The 16,603-nt window shown below is 43.9% G+C and overlaps 1 protein-coding gene across 6 annotated transcripts in view; it reads right to left on the bottom strand.

Moving 5' to 3' along the window:
* The window catches only part of plekhg7 (pleckstrin homology domain containing, family G (with RhoGef domain) member 7), a 60,782-nt gene that overhangs the window by 39,742 nt on the left and 4,437 nt on the right, over window positions 1–16,603 (bottom strand). For 4 of the 6 annotated variants that reach the window (XM_052033902.1, XM_052033900.1, XM_052033904.1 and 1 more), the window contains exon 2: window positions 6,296–6,991. In XM_052033902.1, coding sequence (XP_051889862.1) covers window positions 6,296–6,967 — 672 coding nt within the window. In that variant the 5' untranslated portion in view covers window positions 6,968–6,991. Of the gene's footprint in view, window positions 1–6,295; window positions 6,992–9,939; window positions 10,097–15,130; window positions 15,232–16,603 lie in introns of all 6 variants that reach the window. The other 2 variants (XM_052033901.1, XM_052033899.1) reach the window with 2 other exon arrangements.

The following is a 16,603-nucleotide window of genomic DNA, read 5'->3' as shown; positions in this document are numbered from 1 at the left end:
GTTTCGTAGTTAATCAGCAAAGCAAAATAAACCATTCCATTTAGGGTCATTAGCCAGAAAGGGAACTTCTGAGGTTGCTCCCAGTCATAAGATGTGCTTCGTACCTTCTCTGGAGTCTGAGAGCTCCAACTTACCGGCACTGGGCACAAAGGGAACAAGTAGCCTCAGGGAATCACTCCACTGTGCCAATTAAGGGAATTCACTGTAGCTCACCGATTAAGTACTGCCATTTTCCATGCCTGAACACTTGCTGCCTCATTAACGTTTTCCTCTTTCCCATGTCAACATGCATGGGATGAGTTTCTGATCCAATTGTTACACTTGTTGTCGCCAATTTTGGGAAAGTACCTGCACAATCCCGTGACTGCTCAGTCAAGTGATGAATAATTGTGGCTTTTCATTCTTGCTAAATAACTTCCCAGATACAAAAGGATTACAGAGATTATCTCTTGGCTTATAAAAGCGTGTTTTCCTATGGATGGCTCATCCTGGTGTCTAACATGACAACGTCTTTCTCTGAAGTAACAAGCCAAATATGGTCACCAAAATCCAACTAAGGAATCCAGCAACATTGATCAGAATATTGGGGGGGGGGGGGGGGGGGGAGGAGAAGAAATCAGTGTATGAAGAATTGAAGATAGTCTGTTCACTTGGAAAGCCCTGTTAGAATGTTTCAGTGAGATCACATCTCATTCTTCTAGGCTTCAGAGAGCATAGAACCATTGTGTCATACAGCACAGAAACAGGCCCTTCAGCCCATCACGTCCTTGCTGATCTTATTGCCCATCTACACCAATCCAATTTGGCCACATTGGGACTGTATCCTTCTATGCCTTACCTATACAAGTGCCTGTCTAAATACCTCTTAAATGCAGTGAATGTATCTAATTCCACTGCCTCCTCTGGCAGCTCATTCCAGATATCAACCACTCTCTGTGTAAAAACCTTACCCCTCAGATTCCCTTTAAAACTCCTCCCTCTCACCTTAAAATCTGTGTCCTCGTTTTCGATACCCCTACCATGGGTAAAAGATTTTGATCATCTACCCTATCTATGCCTCTCACAATCTTATACACTTCTATCAGGTCACCCCTCCGTCTCCTTCACTCCTGGGAAAACAAGCCCAGCCTCTCTAATCTCTTTCCACAGTCTGCTTGTCTCTCCCCATTGGACAATGCCTCTCCTACAGAAATCCATCCAGTGAACCTTCCTTGCACTCCCTCTGTCACAAGTATTCACAGGGCATGTTTTAGGATTCTCATATCTGATACATACTTCAAAGAAAGTGGCCAGGACTTGATATTTACTCACAACTTGAGTGGTGAAGCAGTAGCCTCTCACCTTCTCTTTGGTGGGGTCAATGTGGGTCTCTTGCACCACCAGCATTTTGGTTAATTCAGCTGCTCTAAGACAATGTTCTTTAAGGACAAAGACCCCCTATGTTTGGTAGGATGATGAAGACGCTACTGTCCCTTTGGGGAAAGCCAAACTGCATCATAGCAGCAGGTTTACAATGGTAGGTGGTTGGCAAGGGGATGAAAACATTTTGACAAGGTTGGATATGCAGCTACTAACGGGGTACATTGATAAACCTGCCCATGCAATACCACGTGGTTTTAGGGTAAATATAGTCCTTGCAGGGATCGAACATGCAACAGCTCTTTACAAACAGTTACAACCTCACACGTTAGCAACATCCTTACTGAGGCAAAGGAGAGACTCTCGGAATACATTATTACTGTGAGAAGTTTGGATCAAAATGGTCAAAATGTATTGATAGCACAGCAGGGAAGCCTGGAACATAACCAATAGGCTCAGTGGGGATGGCAAGTGCAAACAGCAGAGCCCCGTCAAAGCAAACTCAATAGCAGCACAACTTATCCAGATCAGCAGGTTCCACCAACCCTGATACGAACTGCTCCAGAGGAACCAGGAAGGAAAAGACTGCAGCCCAACGGCAGGCACACATCTCACAAGCTCCTCTGTAGAAAACTGCCATAGTTCCATCAAAGATGTGTGTTGGATAATTCTTCCCAGAACTCCAATTAGCATGGAGCTCTTTCCAAGGGAGTGGCTGACGGGATAGCCTGTCACCACACGTGTAAAGGAACAAAATGCCCAAATTGCACTGTCAGGCACAAGCAGGAATGCTGACGAACCTGCTACCTGCAGATCAATACCTCCACTATCAGTTGTCTACAAACTGCTCAAAAGATTGATTCTGAATTGGACAACTGATATCAGTTACCACCAGAACAAACAGCGTTCTGCAAAGATACGCTGCTGCATTATTCCGGCAGTGAGGCTTACTCTGGAGATAAAAGATGCTTTACCAAACAGGGAATAAGCACTTATAGTACTAAAAGGTCTCACAGATGCATGTACTGTCTGACTCCCACTCTCTCTGCAACTTAAAACCAATTTGCTTTCTCTTTACCCCAGTGCTGATGAAGGGCCTTTGACCTTAATCATTAACCCTGTTTCTCTCTCACAGATGCTGCCTGACCTGTTGAATGCTGCTGTCAAATAAGCATACCATAGAAGTTGATGTTGCCCTGCGTTCAGCAATGAGAATGGCCTCTGGGAGTGTAACAAACATTGTGGTCTAAAATGCTACCTGTACCATCACAAGGACGACCTAGAAGGCACACAGTCCTACAAGCACCAACGTGATAAAGTGACTTGTTTTAGTGATATTGGACGATGGTAGTACACAGGGGGGAATTATTCTGTTTCTCTTTAAATAGTCCCATGGGTCTATTAAATGAGTGTGTGTGTGCAGACATGATCTCATCCAAAAGGCCACATCACTGACAGTACAGTCCTCCCTCATTAGGTGTGTGACTGAAGTTCAGAAACTCACTTATTTGGGAAGTACATATATTGTTCGTACAGTATGGAAGCAGGAGCAACCTCCTGGGGCACTTGAATACCACCACCAGAAGAGGTTGATGCTCATAATCTATTCAATGACCTTTCAGTGATCATAATATGATAGTATTCACCCTACAGTTTGAGAGGGAGAAGTTAAAATCGGATGTATCAGTTTTACTGTTGAGTAAAGGTAACTACAGAGGCATGAGAGAGGAGCTGGCCAAAGTTGATTGGAAGGGGACCCTAGCAGGGATGACGGTACAGCAGCAACGGCAGGAGTTTCTGGGAGTAACTTGGAAGACGCAGGATTAGTTCATCCCAAAAAAAGAAGCATCCTAAAAGGGAAGATGAGGCAACCGTGGCTGACGAGGGAAGTCAAAGACAGCATAAAAGCAAAAGAGAGGGCATACAATCTTGCAAAAACTAGCGGGAAGCTAGAGGATTGGAAAGCTTTTAAAAACCAACAGAAGGCAACTAAAAAAGCAATAAGGGGAGAAATAAGGGGAGACCTGTTTCTCTTTCCACAAATGCTGCCTGATCTGCTAAGTGTTTTCTGTTTTATTTCAGATTTCCAGCATCTGCAAATGTTTGATTTTCATTGCCATTAATACCTTCACATTTTAATCACATTGACAAGGGCTGGCAAGGTGACATTAGCATTGGTGCAATGACATCAGTCTGAGGATGTGAGAGCCGCTGGAAATAATTGCCCATCCATAACTGTTTCCATGCAACTTTGTGACTTGGTAGACACTTCAGAGAGCAGTTAGACTTCTGCCATGTTGTTACGGCAACTACACATCAGCTGACCAGAAAAGGCAGCAGGAACCAGATGGGTTTTTATGATAATCTGGCAGCTTCAGGAACTTTTACCAGATTTTAGAAATGGAATTAACATTCTTAATTAGGGATTTGACGTCAATTTTCTCCATATTAGTTGTCTGAACTTGATTATTAGCATTGTGACATGACCAGCAGATGGATATGGACAGAACTAAGAGGCAAAAACTCCAGATGCCAGAAATCTGAATTAATGACTGAAAATGCTCAGCAGGTTGGGCAGCATCTGAAGAGAGAAAAATAGGGTTGGAAGATGAGATGCCGATCCTCAAGCTTATATCCCCATCTACTTACAAGCTTTCCCTTTTAGTCTCTTTACCCCTCCCCCTTCTCTGCACCTTAAATGTGCTTGTTTTCTAACTCTTCTGGGTTCTGATAACAGGTCAGTCTGAAATATTAACTCGTTTCCCTCTCCAGACAGAATCGGCTCTAGTGGATCAGTGGCGGTGATTGGGTGAAGATACTGAGATCTGTTCAGATACCCAAGTTAGTTTTCTCTGAGACATTAACAGATTTCTGTTGTAAACTGTTAAGAGGATTTGACCTCTTCCATGAACTGTGCATCAAGTAAATGCGCTGAAAAGCTTCCCCATCTACTTGGGATTCCACTGCCAAAGTCATTGCACAGTTAGGTTTATAGTTTACAGCAGTTTGTTAAACATTATCCTGATACACAGATAAAGTTTCATTGTTCATTTAGTACTTTACAGGAGGTCCTCTCTGATGTACAAACCAAGATCTCATTTCCAGATTAAACCAACACAATAACAGATTACCAAATAATGCCAGCTCCAAGATAAAGCATCCTGGCTTCCGAGAAATTAAAACCGGAGGATGAGGAGAGGCACTGTAAATATTGCAGTCTGAAAACACAGAGCCGTGGAAACCAAAATTGACAGCTCTGTTTGAGGGACAATGCCAACTTGTTTGAAAGCGTACTAGGAGGTGGTTTAGTGAATAACCCATGCAGTGAGAATCTGCCCAGCAACCTTCCATTATTGTCTCAATCCTAAACTTCAAGACAAAACCATCAATAGCAGCGATGCACAACTTCCTTTGCTGGGAGCCAGACTAACAACTTCTAACAGACTAAATCCTTCTGAGGGCCATTCAAGCAACCCTTGACGTTCTGACAGTGCTCTGATGACAGAATTCCTACTACCTAACAGCAGAGAGCTTCCTGCAGTGTCCCCACCAGTCACACTGGGAAATCTGTCCACTGAACCTGTGGCAGGAGAGACCTCCTGCAGGTTCAGTAATTCCATTCATTCCCAGACAGGGATGTCTCTGAGGGAAAGAGGCAAGTTTCAGGAAACTGACAACTTTGAATTAAGTGATCTCATTCAGACATAGTTAACTGTTAATTAAACATAATACTTGTTTTTGGGTTTTCTCATTCAGTTGTTAATTACATTTTCAAATTGAACATTTAGGGCACCCAGGGAGTTGAAACACTTCCCCTCCACCTGCCAAGGCCTAGCCACAGAAGCATTTTGTACATTTCAATGAGACCACCTCTTATTCTTCTGCACTCTAGGGAGTACCGGTCTAACCTCTCCTCACAGGACAATCTCTCCATCTCAGGCATGAGAAGAGTCATACAGCACAGAAATAGGCCCTTTGGCCCAACTGGCCCATGCCGACCAAGATGCCCCATCCAAGCTAGTCTCTTTTGCCAGCATTTGGCCCATAACCTTCTAAACCTTAATCCATGTACCTGTCCAATCTGGGGAAATTTCACTACATTCCCCTTGTTGCAAGCACACCCATCCCTAGGCTGGGATTCCAGATCTGAATCTAATTTTCCAGGTGCGGTCTCACCAATGTTCTATTTAATTGCTGCAAGGAAACTATACTGTTGTACTCAAACCCTCTTGTAAAAAAGGGGCCAAGGTATCTCATTGATTAGCGAATGCTTAAAGGAAATATACCAGAACCACAGAGATCAGATTCGCTGCCTGAAAGTGTGCTGAAGGCAGAATCCCTTGTCACATTTAAAAAGATAGCTGGATGAACACTTGAAGAGCTGGTAAGTGGTATTAGGCTAAACAGATTCCATTTTTTTTAAAAAAACGGCATGGACATGAGAGACCACACAACCAATTTTCTGTGCCACAGAAGTCTGTGAGAAGATCCCAGCACAGCTCTTGTCTGTGCTGCATTAATTAATCTCAGCTGTGGACTGGTAATGAGGTGTTGCAACTGGTTTAAGCATTTAGTTTAGAAAGACCATTCTCCAACAAGCCAAATGGAACTGCACCATAGGTCAAGGGCAAGGTTGGGCTTCAAAATTACATCATCCAAAAAGCCCACCAAGACAAAACACCAAGGTTCACATTTAAATACATTTCACCCAGGGAACCAAATCCCAGTAAAGGGATACCTTCCAGGTGACCAAGTTGCTCAAGGCACTTGCCTGCAGTCATGAAAACAATAGTGGAAGCCCAAATACAAGAAGTGGTAGGACACAGAAACCAGAGTCCTGTTGCATGTGTAGAAAGAAAAATCCCCAAAAACTGTTCCTTCTATATCTATGGAGTTAGATAAAGTTTTATAACATAAAAGTAACTGTGTGTTTTACCTGCTGAAGATCATCCAGCATAGCCAACTGGCAGTCACCTCTTCGTCGTACCCACAGAGGAACGCTCATGGCAGTCTGAGGGGTGCTCAGCACACAGTCAATGTTTTGCTGGTTTGCAGTTAAAAGGCCTTTGACACTTTGCACACGGTCTTGGGGTTGTTGCGGCAGTCCGAGAGTCTCCTTGCACGATGATATCTGGGCATTTGAGGACTGAGCAGCAGGACTTGGACTCCGTGAGCTATCAGACAGTGGCGGATCTACAATGTCTTTGAGTGACCTCCCTGCCTCCCAGAATTCCTGCAACGGCTGATGCATCAGCATCTTTCTTCTCATTTTCCGAAGAGACGGAGACAAGGAGACCCTGGCAGGAGCCAACCTGTCAAACTGAAAGCAAGGACTTTGGGAAACCTCCTGATCTGGGCTGAAAGAATACTTAAAGATGGGTAATGACTGAGAGTTCACCATTTTCTCATTGTGCTGACTTTCCTGGTTTTCTGTTTGAATTGGACTTTTCTGTACCTCAGCATTGTGCTTCCAAGCAACCTGATTGTCTTTCAGACCATCCTTTCCTTCAAAGGGATTTTCATTGCCACCTAAATTCATCACTTCACATCCTTGTTCCCATGTTTCCAGATAGGTCCCACAAGGCAGATTTGGCACACTGATTTCCATGATTCATTACGTGCAAAGCCACACCTATTAAACAAAAAAGATATGCTTTAAATCATACAGCTTTATTTATGTTTAGTGCTTTGCATTGCATTACCCAAGGAGATAAGACCAAGAATAGTCTTCGGCCCACACTAGGCAAGGACATGCAGGTGTAATGTGGCATCCTTCAACGGTCACAAGTCACACATTTTTTCATTGCTTTGTGTCAGACTTTGGTTGCATGTTGTTTGGGAAGCAGTGAGCACGAGTTGGCTGGAGCAAAGCAAACTAGGTTCAAGAGGCAGGAGACCCAAGCTCAAGATTCTCCACTGGGAAAGGGGATGTAACTACAATATCATAAATTTGAGCTGTTGTTTCTATAACATGGAACTAGGAATTTAAAAAGGAACAAAACTGACCACAGGAATTGCAGTTTCATAACAAATAAACAAAATTATATTATTAATCAGTCTACATTTTACTTTAGAGGAAGAAGATTTGTATTTGCTTCTTGTTTTATTTCCCTTGTCTCTAGATTTTACTTAGTTGTCTAATATTATTTATGACAAAAGTGTTAATTTTGCTTGGCTAAGTATTTCACTACGGTAAAGACAATGTTCTTGTCCAAGATAATACTGAACAATAGAAATCTGTGTCTGATAACGCTAAGTCTGCACCACCACACTCACCGATATAAAGGACAATTGTTTGTAATGTCACAAACTATGAAGTTGCTGAAGATATTTGGCAGTTTGTAACATAGAACAGTGCAGTACAGAACAGGCCCGTCAGCCCACGATGTTGTGTCGAACTAATTAAACTAGTAATTAACTGCCTAACTAAACTAATCCCTTCTGCCTACACAATGTCCATATCCCTCCATTCTCTGCACATTCACGTGCCTATCCAAGAGCCTCTTAAACACCTCTATCGTATCTGCCTCCACCACCACTCCTGGCAGCACATTCCAGGCACCCACCACTCTCTGTGTGGAATAGTTTGTGAACTACTTTTAACTGTACAAGTGTTCATCACATTGTTAACCAATAACTTTAGCTGTTCTTCTCTCCTTTCCCAAAATCACTGCCCTGCAGATTTCTAATTTCACCCAGTCTCTGGCTGTTCTTTGAGACTGTAAACAATCAGCAATTGAGCTCTTAGAAAGCCGACTGCTGAAATAAACCAAGGTTCAAATAGGCTACTGACCACTGTCCTGAATACGTATGTTACATTAGAATTCCAAAAGCAATTTCAAGATGGTACAATGGTCAGAATAAGGCAGCACAAATCTATACCAAATACTTAACTGCTTCAGTAGAGTCAGAGTCATACAGTATGGAAATGGGCCCTTCAGCCCAACTGGTTCATGCCAACCAAGATTCCCATCTAAGCTAGTCCCATTTCCCTGCGTTTGACCCATATCCCTCGGAACCTTTCCTATCCACGTCCCTGTCCAAGTACCTTTTAGATGTTGTTAGTGTACCTGCCTCAACCACTTCCTCTGGCAGCTCGTTCCATATACTGACCACCCTCTGGGTTAAAAAGTCGCCCCGCAGGTTCCTATTAAACACTTGGGTCTAAAAACGTTTTGTTTTAAAAATAAGGAGCTATGCAAAGAATTCATCTGACACACTGATCTGTAAATTTAATTTTGTAATGCAGAATTTCTGTGCACACACAATGGAAAGTTAAAGGGGCTCTAATGCATATCCCTCTTTCATTGACCAGCTCCCTACAATGCTGATGGACATGTGAAGGAGAATGAGTCGCAGGGGTGGAGGGAAGCAAGGAGCGGGGGGGAATGGGACTGATGAGATTGAACATAGACCCAATGGGTCAAATAGGCTCCTGCTGCGATGTTAAGTTTAAGATTGCATTCCAGAGCACAAGAAGAGCGCAAGAAAGTAGGAGCAGAAGGCCACTCAGCCCCTCAAGCCTCCCCTGCCATTCAATATGATCATGGCTGATCTGCTCCAGTTCTCTGTTCCAGTTCCAGAGCCTTCAATTCCCCAATCTTACAAAAATGTATCCACCTGCTCTGAGTACTCCCAGTGATCCAGCCACCAGAATTGTAGAGATTCACTGCCCTGTTAGAAAATCTCTATACACCTCAGTTCTAAATATCTTGTAACTACACCCCCTTGTACAAGATTATCTCACTAGTGGAAGCATCTCAACATCTACCCTGTCACTCCCCCTTAGAATCCTCCAAACCCCTTCTTCCCCATGATGTATACATTTCTGTTGCTGCTGAGGGATGCTCAGAGTGAAGCTGCTGGTCTATTCTCAGCCTATCCTATTTAGTAAGGTTGTAGCAACATGATTGGGGGATGTCTCTGGTGGGTCAGTGGTAATATGGAGGAGGTTTTGTTGACATTTAGTGACCTGATGCTATGAAGTCATGGGGTCAATGTTGAGGACTCCCAGGGCTACTTCTACCTGCCTCTATATCACTTTGCTACTTCCTTTCAGTGGTGCCATCCTGCTGGTGGGACCAGAGGTCTCTTTCTCTGTCTCAACCTCGAGGTCGTGATACAACTCAGTATCATGGATGGCCATTTAACAATCATCCACAATTTTGTGGGTCTGGAGTTAAAAGTAGGTCAGATAAGTAAGGAAGCCAGATCTCCTCTCTGAAGGGCATCAGTGAAGCAATGACAAAACAGTAGCATTGACCTCATCATTATTGATCACTAGTTACCTTTTCTTTAAATTACTGATTAAGCATGGAATTTAAATCCAACAGCTGCCATGGTGGGAGTTTGAACCTGGGTCCTGAAACTATTTGTGCAGGCCCCTGGTGTACAAACCTGGTAAATTAACTACCCCACAACCACTGGACGTATAAATGTCCTTTGTCCATGGAGTCACACAACATGGAAACAGGCCCTTCGGCCCACCAAGACTGTGCCAGCCATCTACCATCCATTTACACTAGTCCCATTTTATTCTCTCCACATTGTGGTAGACTCCCCCCAGCTTCTACCACTCACCAGCACACTAGTGGTAATTCACAGTGGCGAATTAACCAACCAATCGGCACGTCTTTGAGATGCGGGAAGAAACCGGAGGATCCAGAGGAGGCCCGCACAGTCACAGGAAGAACGTGAAACTCCACCGCAGGTCAGGATCGAACCGGGGCTGCTGGAACTGTAAGGCAGCAGCTCTGTTAGCTACACACAGCCAAGTGTGTGTTTCTCATTTAAACATACAAAGCAGGGCATACTGGGCCTTTGCGCAATCGACTATCACTGCCAATACAGGTATCGAACCTTGTCAGGCGCAGTACAATTTCTAGTCTTCAAGCACATGCAACGCACGTTCGTGTACTTGATCCTAGTCCTCCATGTACATGATGTGTATCTGCAGCAACCCAACTGGGCATGTGCAGCACCACCGACTGGCATGCAACACACAACTGACTGGCACTTGCCTGAAATTCTATGGAGAACAAAGCTCAGGAGAAGTCAGCCAAGGAGATGATTGGGGGCTGGAGGAAAACTGAGGTAGGGGGGTTGGGGAGAGATCTGAGGGACAGAGGACGGAAGCAGGGTTTGCCGTGAATCGCAAAGACTTAGCTGAGGTTTGACGCCGGCTTTAGAGTTTGCTGAAGGCACCAGTCTGCTGAGGAACCAGGCGTCTATCCTCCTCAATGCAGGTTCCCTAACTTTTATACCCAAGAGTGATCAACTCCACCTCACTCCCTGCTTCTACAAGGCCATAAGGTATGGGAGCAGAATGAGGCCATTCGGCCCATCGAGTCTGCTCTGCTATTCGATTGTGACCGATTTATTTTTCCCTCTCAATCCCATTCTGCTGCTTTCTCCCTGTAGCCTTTAACACCCTTATTAATCAAGAACCCATCAGCCTCCGCTTTAAATATACCCACAGCTCCACAGCTGTTTGTGGCAATGAATTCCACAGATTCACCACCCTCTGGTTAAACAAATTCCTCCTCATCTCTGTTCTAAAGGAATGTCCTTCTATTCTGAGACTGCGCCCTCTGGTCCTTGACTCTCCCACTACTGGAAACATCCTCTCCACGTCCACTCTACCCAGGCCTTTCAATATTTGGTAGGTATCAATGAGGTTTCCCCTTATCCTTCTAATCTCCAGCGAGTACAAGCCCAGAGACATCAGATGTTAACCCTTTCATCCCTGGGATCATTAGCGTAAACCTCCTCTAGACCCTCTCCAACACCAGCACACGTCCTCACTGTCCCCAAGATCTCCCCTTAATCACCAGCTCGACTGAGGGCTGGAGGATAACCACCTCTCGCCTGGCTTCTCCTGAGCATTTCCCCAGCACTATCCCCCCCCATTATTTCCTCCCACCCTCAATCAGCTCCATCAGATCTCTGGTTCCACAATCTCCTCAGAACTCGCTCTCAACTCCTCCAATGCCTCCCCCATGATCATCTCAGACCACCCTTCCTCTTCTGATCATCCCCACAGCCCCCTTGGCCATCACCTGTCCCGCCAGAATCCCGTCTCTGACCCTCGAATCTGACGCGTAACCCATATCCCTGCCATGATCCCTTCCTTTGTCTCTCTGTCTCCCCCACCCCCACGTGCAAATTCTGTTCTCCCAATTAGTAGGTCATGGAGGAAAGGTCTTTTTTTGTAATTCTACGTGGTAGGCTTATTCTATTGCATACACGTTCTTGGACTTGGATGTGGTAGAAGTTCAGTCCTTCAAGACGCCAGCCACAACTGGAGTGTGTGCCCATGTTTAGAAGAAATTCTAGCCCCCATTGTTTCACGACTGTCCATACAATTCACTCCATGTGCCAACCATCATTAAAGCACCAATTCCATGCATGGCAGACTTGAAGGGAACCCTGCAGAACTACATACTATTGCATAATACACAGCCCATCCCAAATCACAGCAAGAGGCTGAAGTGCCATTGTTTCCCCTCAGCAAATTTAAGCTGAGAGGGGGAACATCTAACCAGGATCTGCAGGACAAGTTTTGTTTTTACACTGAGAGTGGTAGGTGCCTGGAACAGGCTGCCAGGGGTAGTGGTGGAAGCAGATACAATGGTGGGGTTTAAGAAGCTTTCAGAGAGACACATGAATACGCAGGGAATGGAGGGATAGGGATCGTGTGTAGCCAGAAGGGATTTAGTTTAATTTGGCATTGTGTTCGGCACACACATCGTGGGCCGAAGGGCCTTTTCCTGTGCTGTACTGTTTTATGTTCTAAATTATTTACACCATAGTCAAGTGAGGTTTTTATTACGCTTTACCCATTTATTTCATGTTAGTGAGAGGAGAAAGTATTTGCCATTCACTATCCTGTTCATGAAAAAGACTTTATATCTGATTATTTTTAAATCTCTCTAATTCTGTATTTCCTTCTGAGTCTTTAGTTTACCACTTTATTCCCAACTATCTTCAATCTTTGTAGATAAGCTGCTAAGTGTGAGGTAGATAGGTGAAGTTAGAAATAACTCATCACTTTGACCGAGCAATCGCTGAGTCATCTCCGAGTCGGAAGGTTAAAGTCCTCTGTAAAACTCAGAGTGCAGCCAAGGCAACATATCAGTGCAGTGCCAGGAGAGAGCTGCAGTTTCACATAAGATGTAACGGAGGTCTTGCCCTCAATCTACGACAATGTTAAAGATCCCATGGTGCCGTTTGAAGACCAGCAGGGGATCACTCTTTAATAGCCCCCAAACAAACCTAATAGCGTCATTACATTGTCAGAACTTGCTGGATGAAAATTGACTACCATGGTCCCTACAGTGAAATAGTGACTACATTTCAAAAGGATTTCATTGACAGGGAAGTGTCATTGTTTTCCCTCAGCAAATTTAAGGTGAGAGGGGGAATGTTTAACAGGGATCTGCAGGACAAGATTTGTTTTTACACTGAGAGTGGCAGGTGACTAGAACGGGCTGCCAGGGGTAGCCTGAGGTTGGAAAGACTAAGTAAATGCATGCCTTCCTTTTTTTAAAAGAAAAGAAATACCCTCATTTGCTGATCAATATATAATTAAGCTTTGGTCTTTTCCAAGTGTATACTGATTTTGTGCTGTACCAAATATTTCTTTGCATATCGTGCAGTTGGATGTCTGCCTGTTATACCATTACGGCACTGAGGTCAGTGCTGGATCATTCTCCATTTCACTCACTGTCCAAGCTCACCACTCTCCCCGCAACCCACCCCCAACCCTGTTAGTCCCGCGGCTGCATTAACTTTCACGGCTGTGCAGCTCCCAGTGACTTTGAGATCTATTTGTGTAGTCAAAGGCTTGTCTCATCATTTCTACATTTAAAATGAGTTGGAATTAATTTAAATAGTTAAAAAGATTTTAAAGAATACAAGTATTTAAGAACATCAATTTAGCATTAATTAATTTGAAACAAATATACAATGAAATAAAGAAAAATAAACAACACGGCTTAACTTATTGTATAGACCAGTTAACCTAACAACTTGACCCCACAACTAAAGGTGCAGTGACTGAATACCTTGAAAAGTTCCTGCTGACTAGAAGAGCAGGCAAGGGCTCGGCAGGTCATACTGACCAACCTGACATAATATTTTGAATAGGTGACTGAAGTAGGCAGCGGGGGGTGGCCAGGACTTCCAGCAGGCAACTCATAAAGCAACGTTAATCAAAAATGAAGCCCATGGAATGGGGTGGGTGGCACTGTGGCGGAGTCTCACAGCTCCAGCAACCTGGTTCAGTCCTGACCTCAGGTGCTGTCTGTGTGGAGTTTACACATTGTTCTATGACTGTGTAGGTTTCCCCTGGGTGCTCCAGTTTCCTCCCATATCCTAAAGATATGTGGGTTAATAGGTTAGTTGGTCACTCTAAATTACCCCTAATGTAGGAGGGTGGTAGGTGAATAAGGGGGAGTTGATGGGCATGCGAGAGAGAATAAGTTAGAGAAAATGTGGGAGAATAGGATTGACGGAGTAACTCAGAAAGCCAATATAGACTCAATAGGCTGAATGGCCTCCTAGGTCATTAAGAAGTACAAGATGACATAATTGAAGGCAACATATTAAATTGGCTAAGATGACAACATGCAGAGAGGAAGTTTAATGGCAGGTACTCAGTTTACAAAATCTGTAACAAAACAGAAAATGCTGGAGGTACTCAGCAGGTCAGGCAGCATCTGTGGAGAAAGGAACAGCATTAACTTTCTTCCACTGTTTGGCAGGATGTGTTGGAACCACAATTATTGACCATATTTATAAATGATGCGATGCGAAAAGAGGCCATGTATCGAAGTTCACTAATGATACTAAGATAGGCAGAGCTGTAGGTATTGTGAAGGGAAACAGAATCAAAGGGGTTTCAATAGATTGAACAAATGGACAAAGTTATGGTCAATGGATTTAAACACAGACAATAATGAGATTATCCACTTTGGAGCTAAAAATCAGAGACAGAGTACTTTCTAAGTAGTGGAAAACTGGAAGCAGAAAATGCCAAAGCAGAAGATGTCCAGAGACTTTTGGGGGCAGGGGGGATGGTTTGGGACTGGGATTCATATGCACGGATACATGAAATATCATGAACAGATCAGAACCAGAAAATAACTAAAGCTTCTAACAGAAGGATTGCCTTCTATCTAGTGGATGGAGCACAATACTACAATTCTGGTGTACCATGAACAACCACTGGGCAGAAAGGATATTTGGTTTTGAAGAGAGTGCAGCAAGCACTAGAATGCAAGGAGAGATCATTGAAACTAGGGCTGTACTCCTTGGAATTAAAGCTAGTATGATTTGATTGAAGTTTAAGATAATAAGGGGAAGCATATACGAGATATAGAGTGTACTTACCTATCCCTGATATTCAATGGCATTACCACTGCTGGGTCTCCCAACACCACCTCATGGAGATCACGACTTACTGAAACAGCTGGACCAACCACATGAATAAGTTGGCTACACAGGCTGGGGATTCTGCAGAGAATGACTCACGTCTTGACATCCTGAAGCCTTTCAGACAACTACAGACAAATCAGGAGTGTGACAGAACACTCTCCTCTTGCCTGGATGAATGCAGCTCCAACAACACTCAAGAAGCTCAACACCATCCTAAAAAAAGCAGCTATCTGAATGGCACCCAATTCACCACGTTCATTTCCTCCACCTCTGATGTACTGTGGCTGTAGTAACTGCTTTTTCAACAGAATCTCCTAAAATTATGACCTCTTACCTCCTTGAACTAGGACCGCAGACATATGGAAGCACCATCAGCAGGTTTCCTCAATGTTGCAAGCTACGCTGACTTTCAATATATTCTGGTTTCTTCTTCACCTGTGGGTTTAAATGCAAGAGCTCTTTGCCCAACACCACTGCAACAAGAGTCCTTCCCCAGAAGGACTAATTAGGTTAGGACTACCTTCTCAATGGCAATTAAGGATGGACAATGGTTCTGCCAGCAGATAAACACATCTGAGTAATGAATAAAAAAATGAGATAGATCATTGGTCAGTCATGATCTGTTCCTATATCCGCATGTTAGGTCATGTTTCTCCAGGATTTTAACCCAACAATAGTGAAGGAACAGAGATAATTGTTATATTCAGGACAGTGACTTACTTGAAGAGAAACATAGGCACGATGATGCTCCCATATGCCTTTCATCCGTCTCTTCCAGAGGTTGCTGGTTTACGGGATGCTGTTGGAGGAATCTCAAGGAATTGTGGCACTTTGCAGCTAGTGCACTGGTAGTAAAGAAAGTGGTGGATGGGATGTTGTTTTGTTCTATATGGTGAAAAGCTTCAAATGTTGTTGAAGCTACACTCATCCAAGAAGTGTTGGGAAGTCCAAGACACTGTACTTTGATGGTGGAGATGCTTTGAGGAGCCAGGAGGTGAGTTACCACAAGTCTGTCAGCCTCCACAATTATGGCTGGTCCAGCACATCTGGTCAAGGGATAGTCCCAGAATGTTGATGAGGTTGGCCAGCAATTGTCTCTTACTAAAGGTGTTCATTGCCTGCTACTTACACTGCACTTACGATACTACAACACAGATCTGCGCCAGCTTCCAGCAGGGTACTCCTACCAGCCATATTCCTTCTCTCCTTATTTCCCTGAACCCCTGCAAGTTATCCTCTCTCACATCCCCATCAACTTCTCTTTGTCTCTTTACCAATTATATACACTTCAGCTAATTTACAACTGCCAGCTGGTCTACCAGCACATCTTTGGGGTGTGGGAGGAGAAGGTTTCATATCCTGTCAGAACATCCCAAAATGGTTTACAATAATTAATGTGTAATTTTTGTTGTAAAGTAGGAATACATAATCAAATTATTCACAGCACGTTCCCACAGATGGCAATATAATAATGAGCAGATAATAAGGAACATTGGTGTGGCCAGGGACAATTCCCCTGTCCTTCTTCAAAAAAGTGGTATGGAATTTTTTTTTAAAAGCACCTCACTAAGAAAGCAGAGAGAGCCTCAGTTTAACATCTCACCTGAGAGACAGTCTCAGCACTACTACACTGCAGTGTCCACCTTAATACTTGTGCTCAAACCTCTGGAATGGGGCTTGAACCTTGGGACCTCGTGACTCAGATGAGAGAGCCACCAACCAAGCCAGAGCTGACATTGGAGCACTCTATCGTCTAAAAGAAAGGCAACATCATATAGGATTATGATCAAATCCAACAATTACACTT

This window comes from Pristis pectinata, chromosome 19, assembly GCF_009764475.1.
Source record: "Pristis pectinata isolate sPriPec2 chromosome 19, sPriPec2.1.pri, whole genome shotgun sequence".
Taxonomy (NCBI): Eukaryota; Metazoa; Chordata; class Chondrichthyes; order Rhinopristiformes; family Pristidae; genus Pristis; species Pristis pectinata.
The sequence above is the reverse complement of the archived record's forward strand: the minus strand, read 5'-3'. Positions and strand labels throughout refer to the sequence as shown.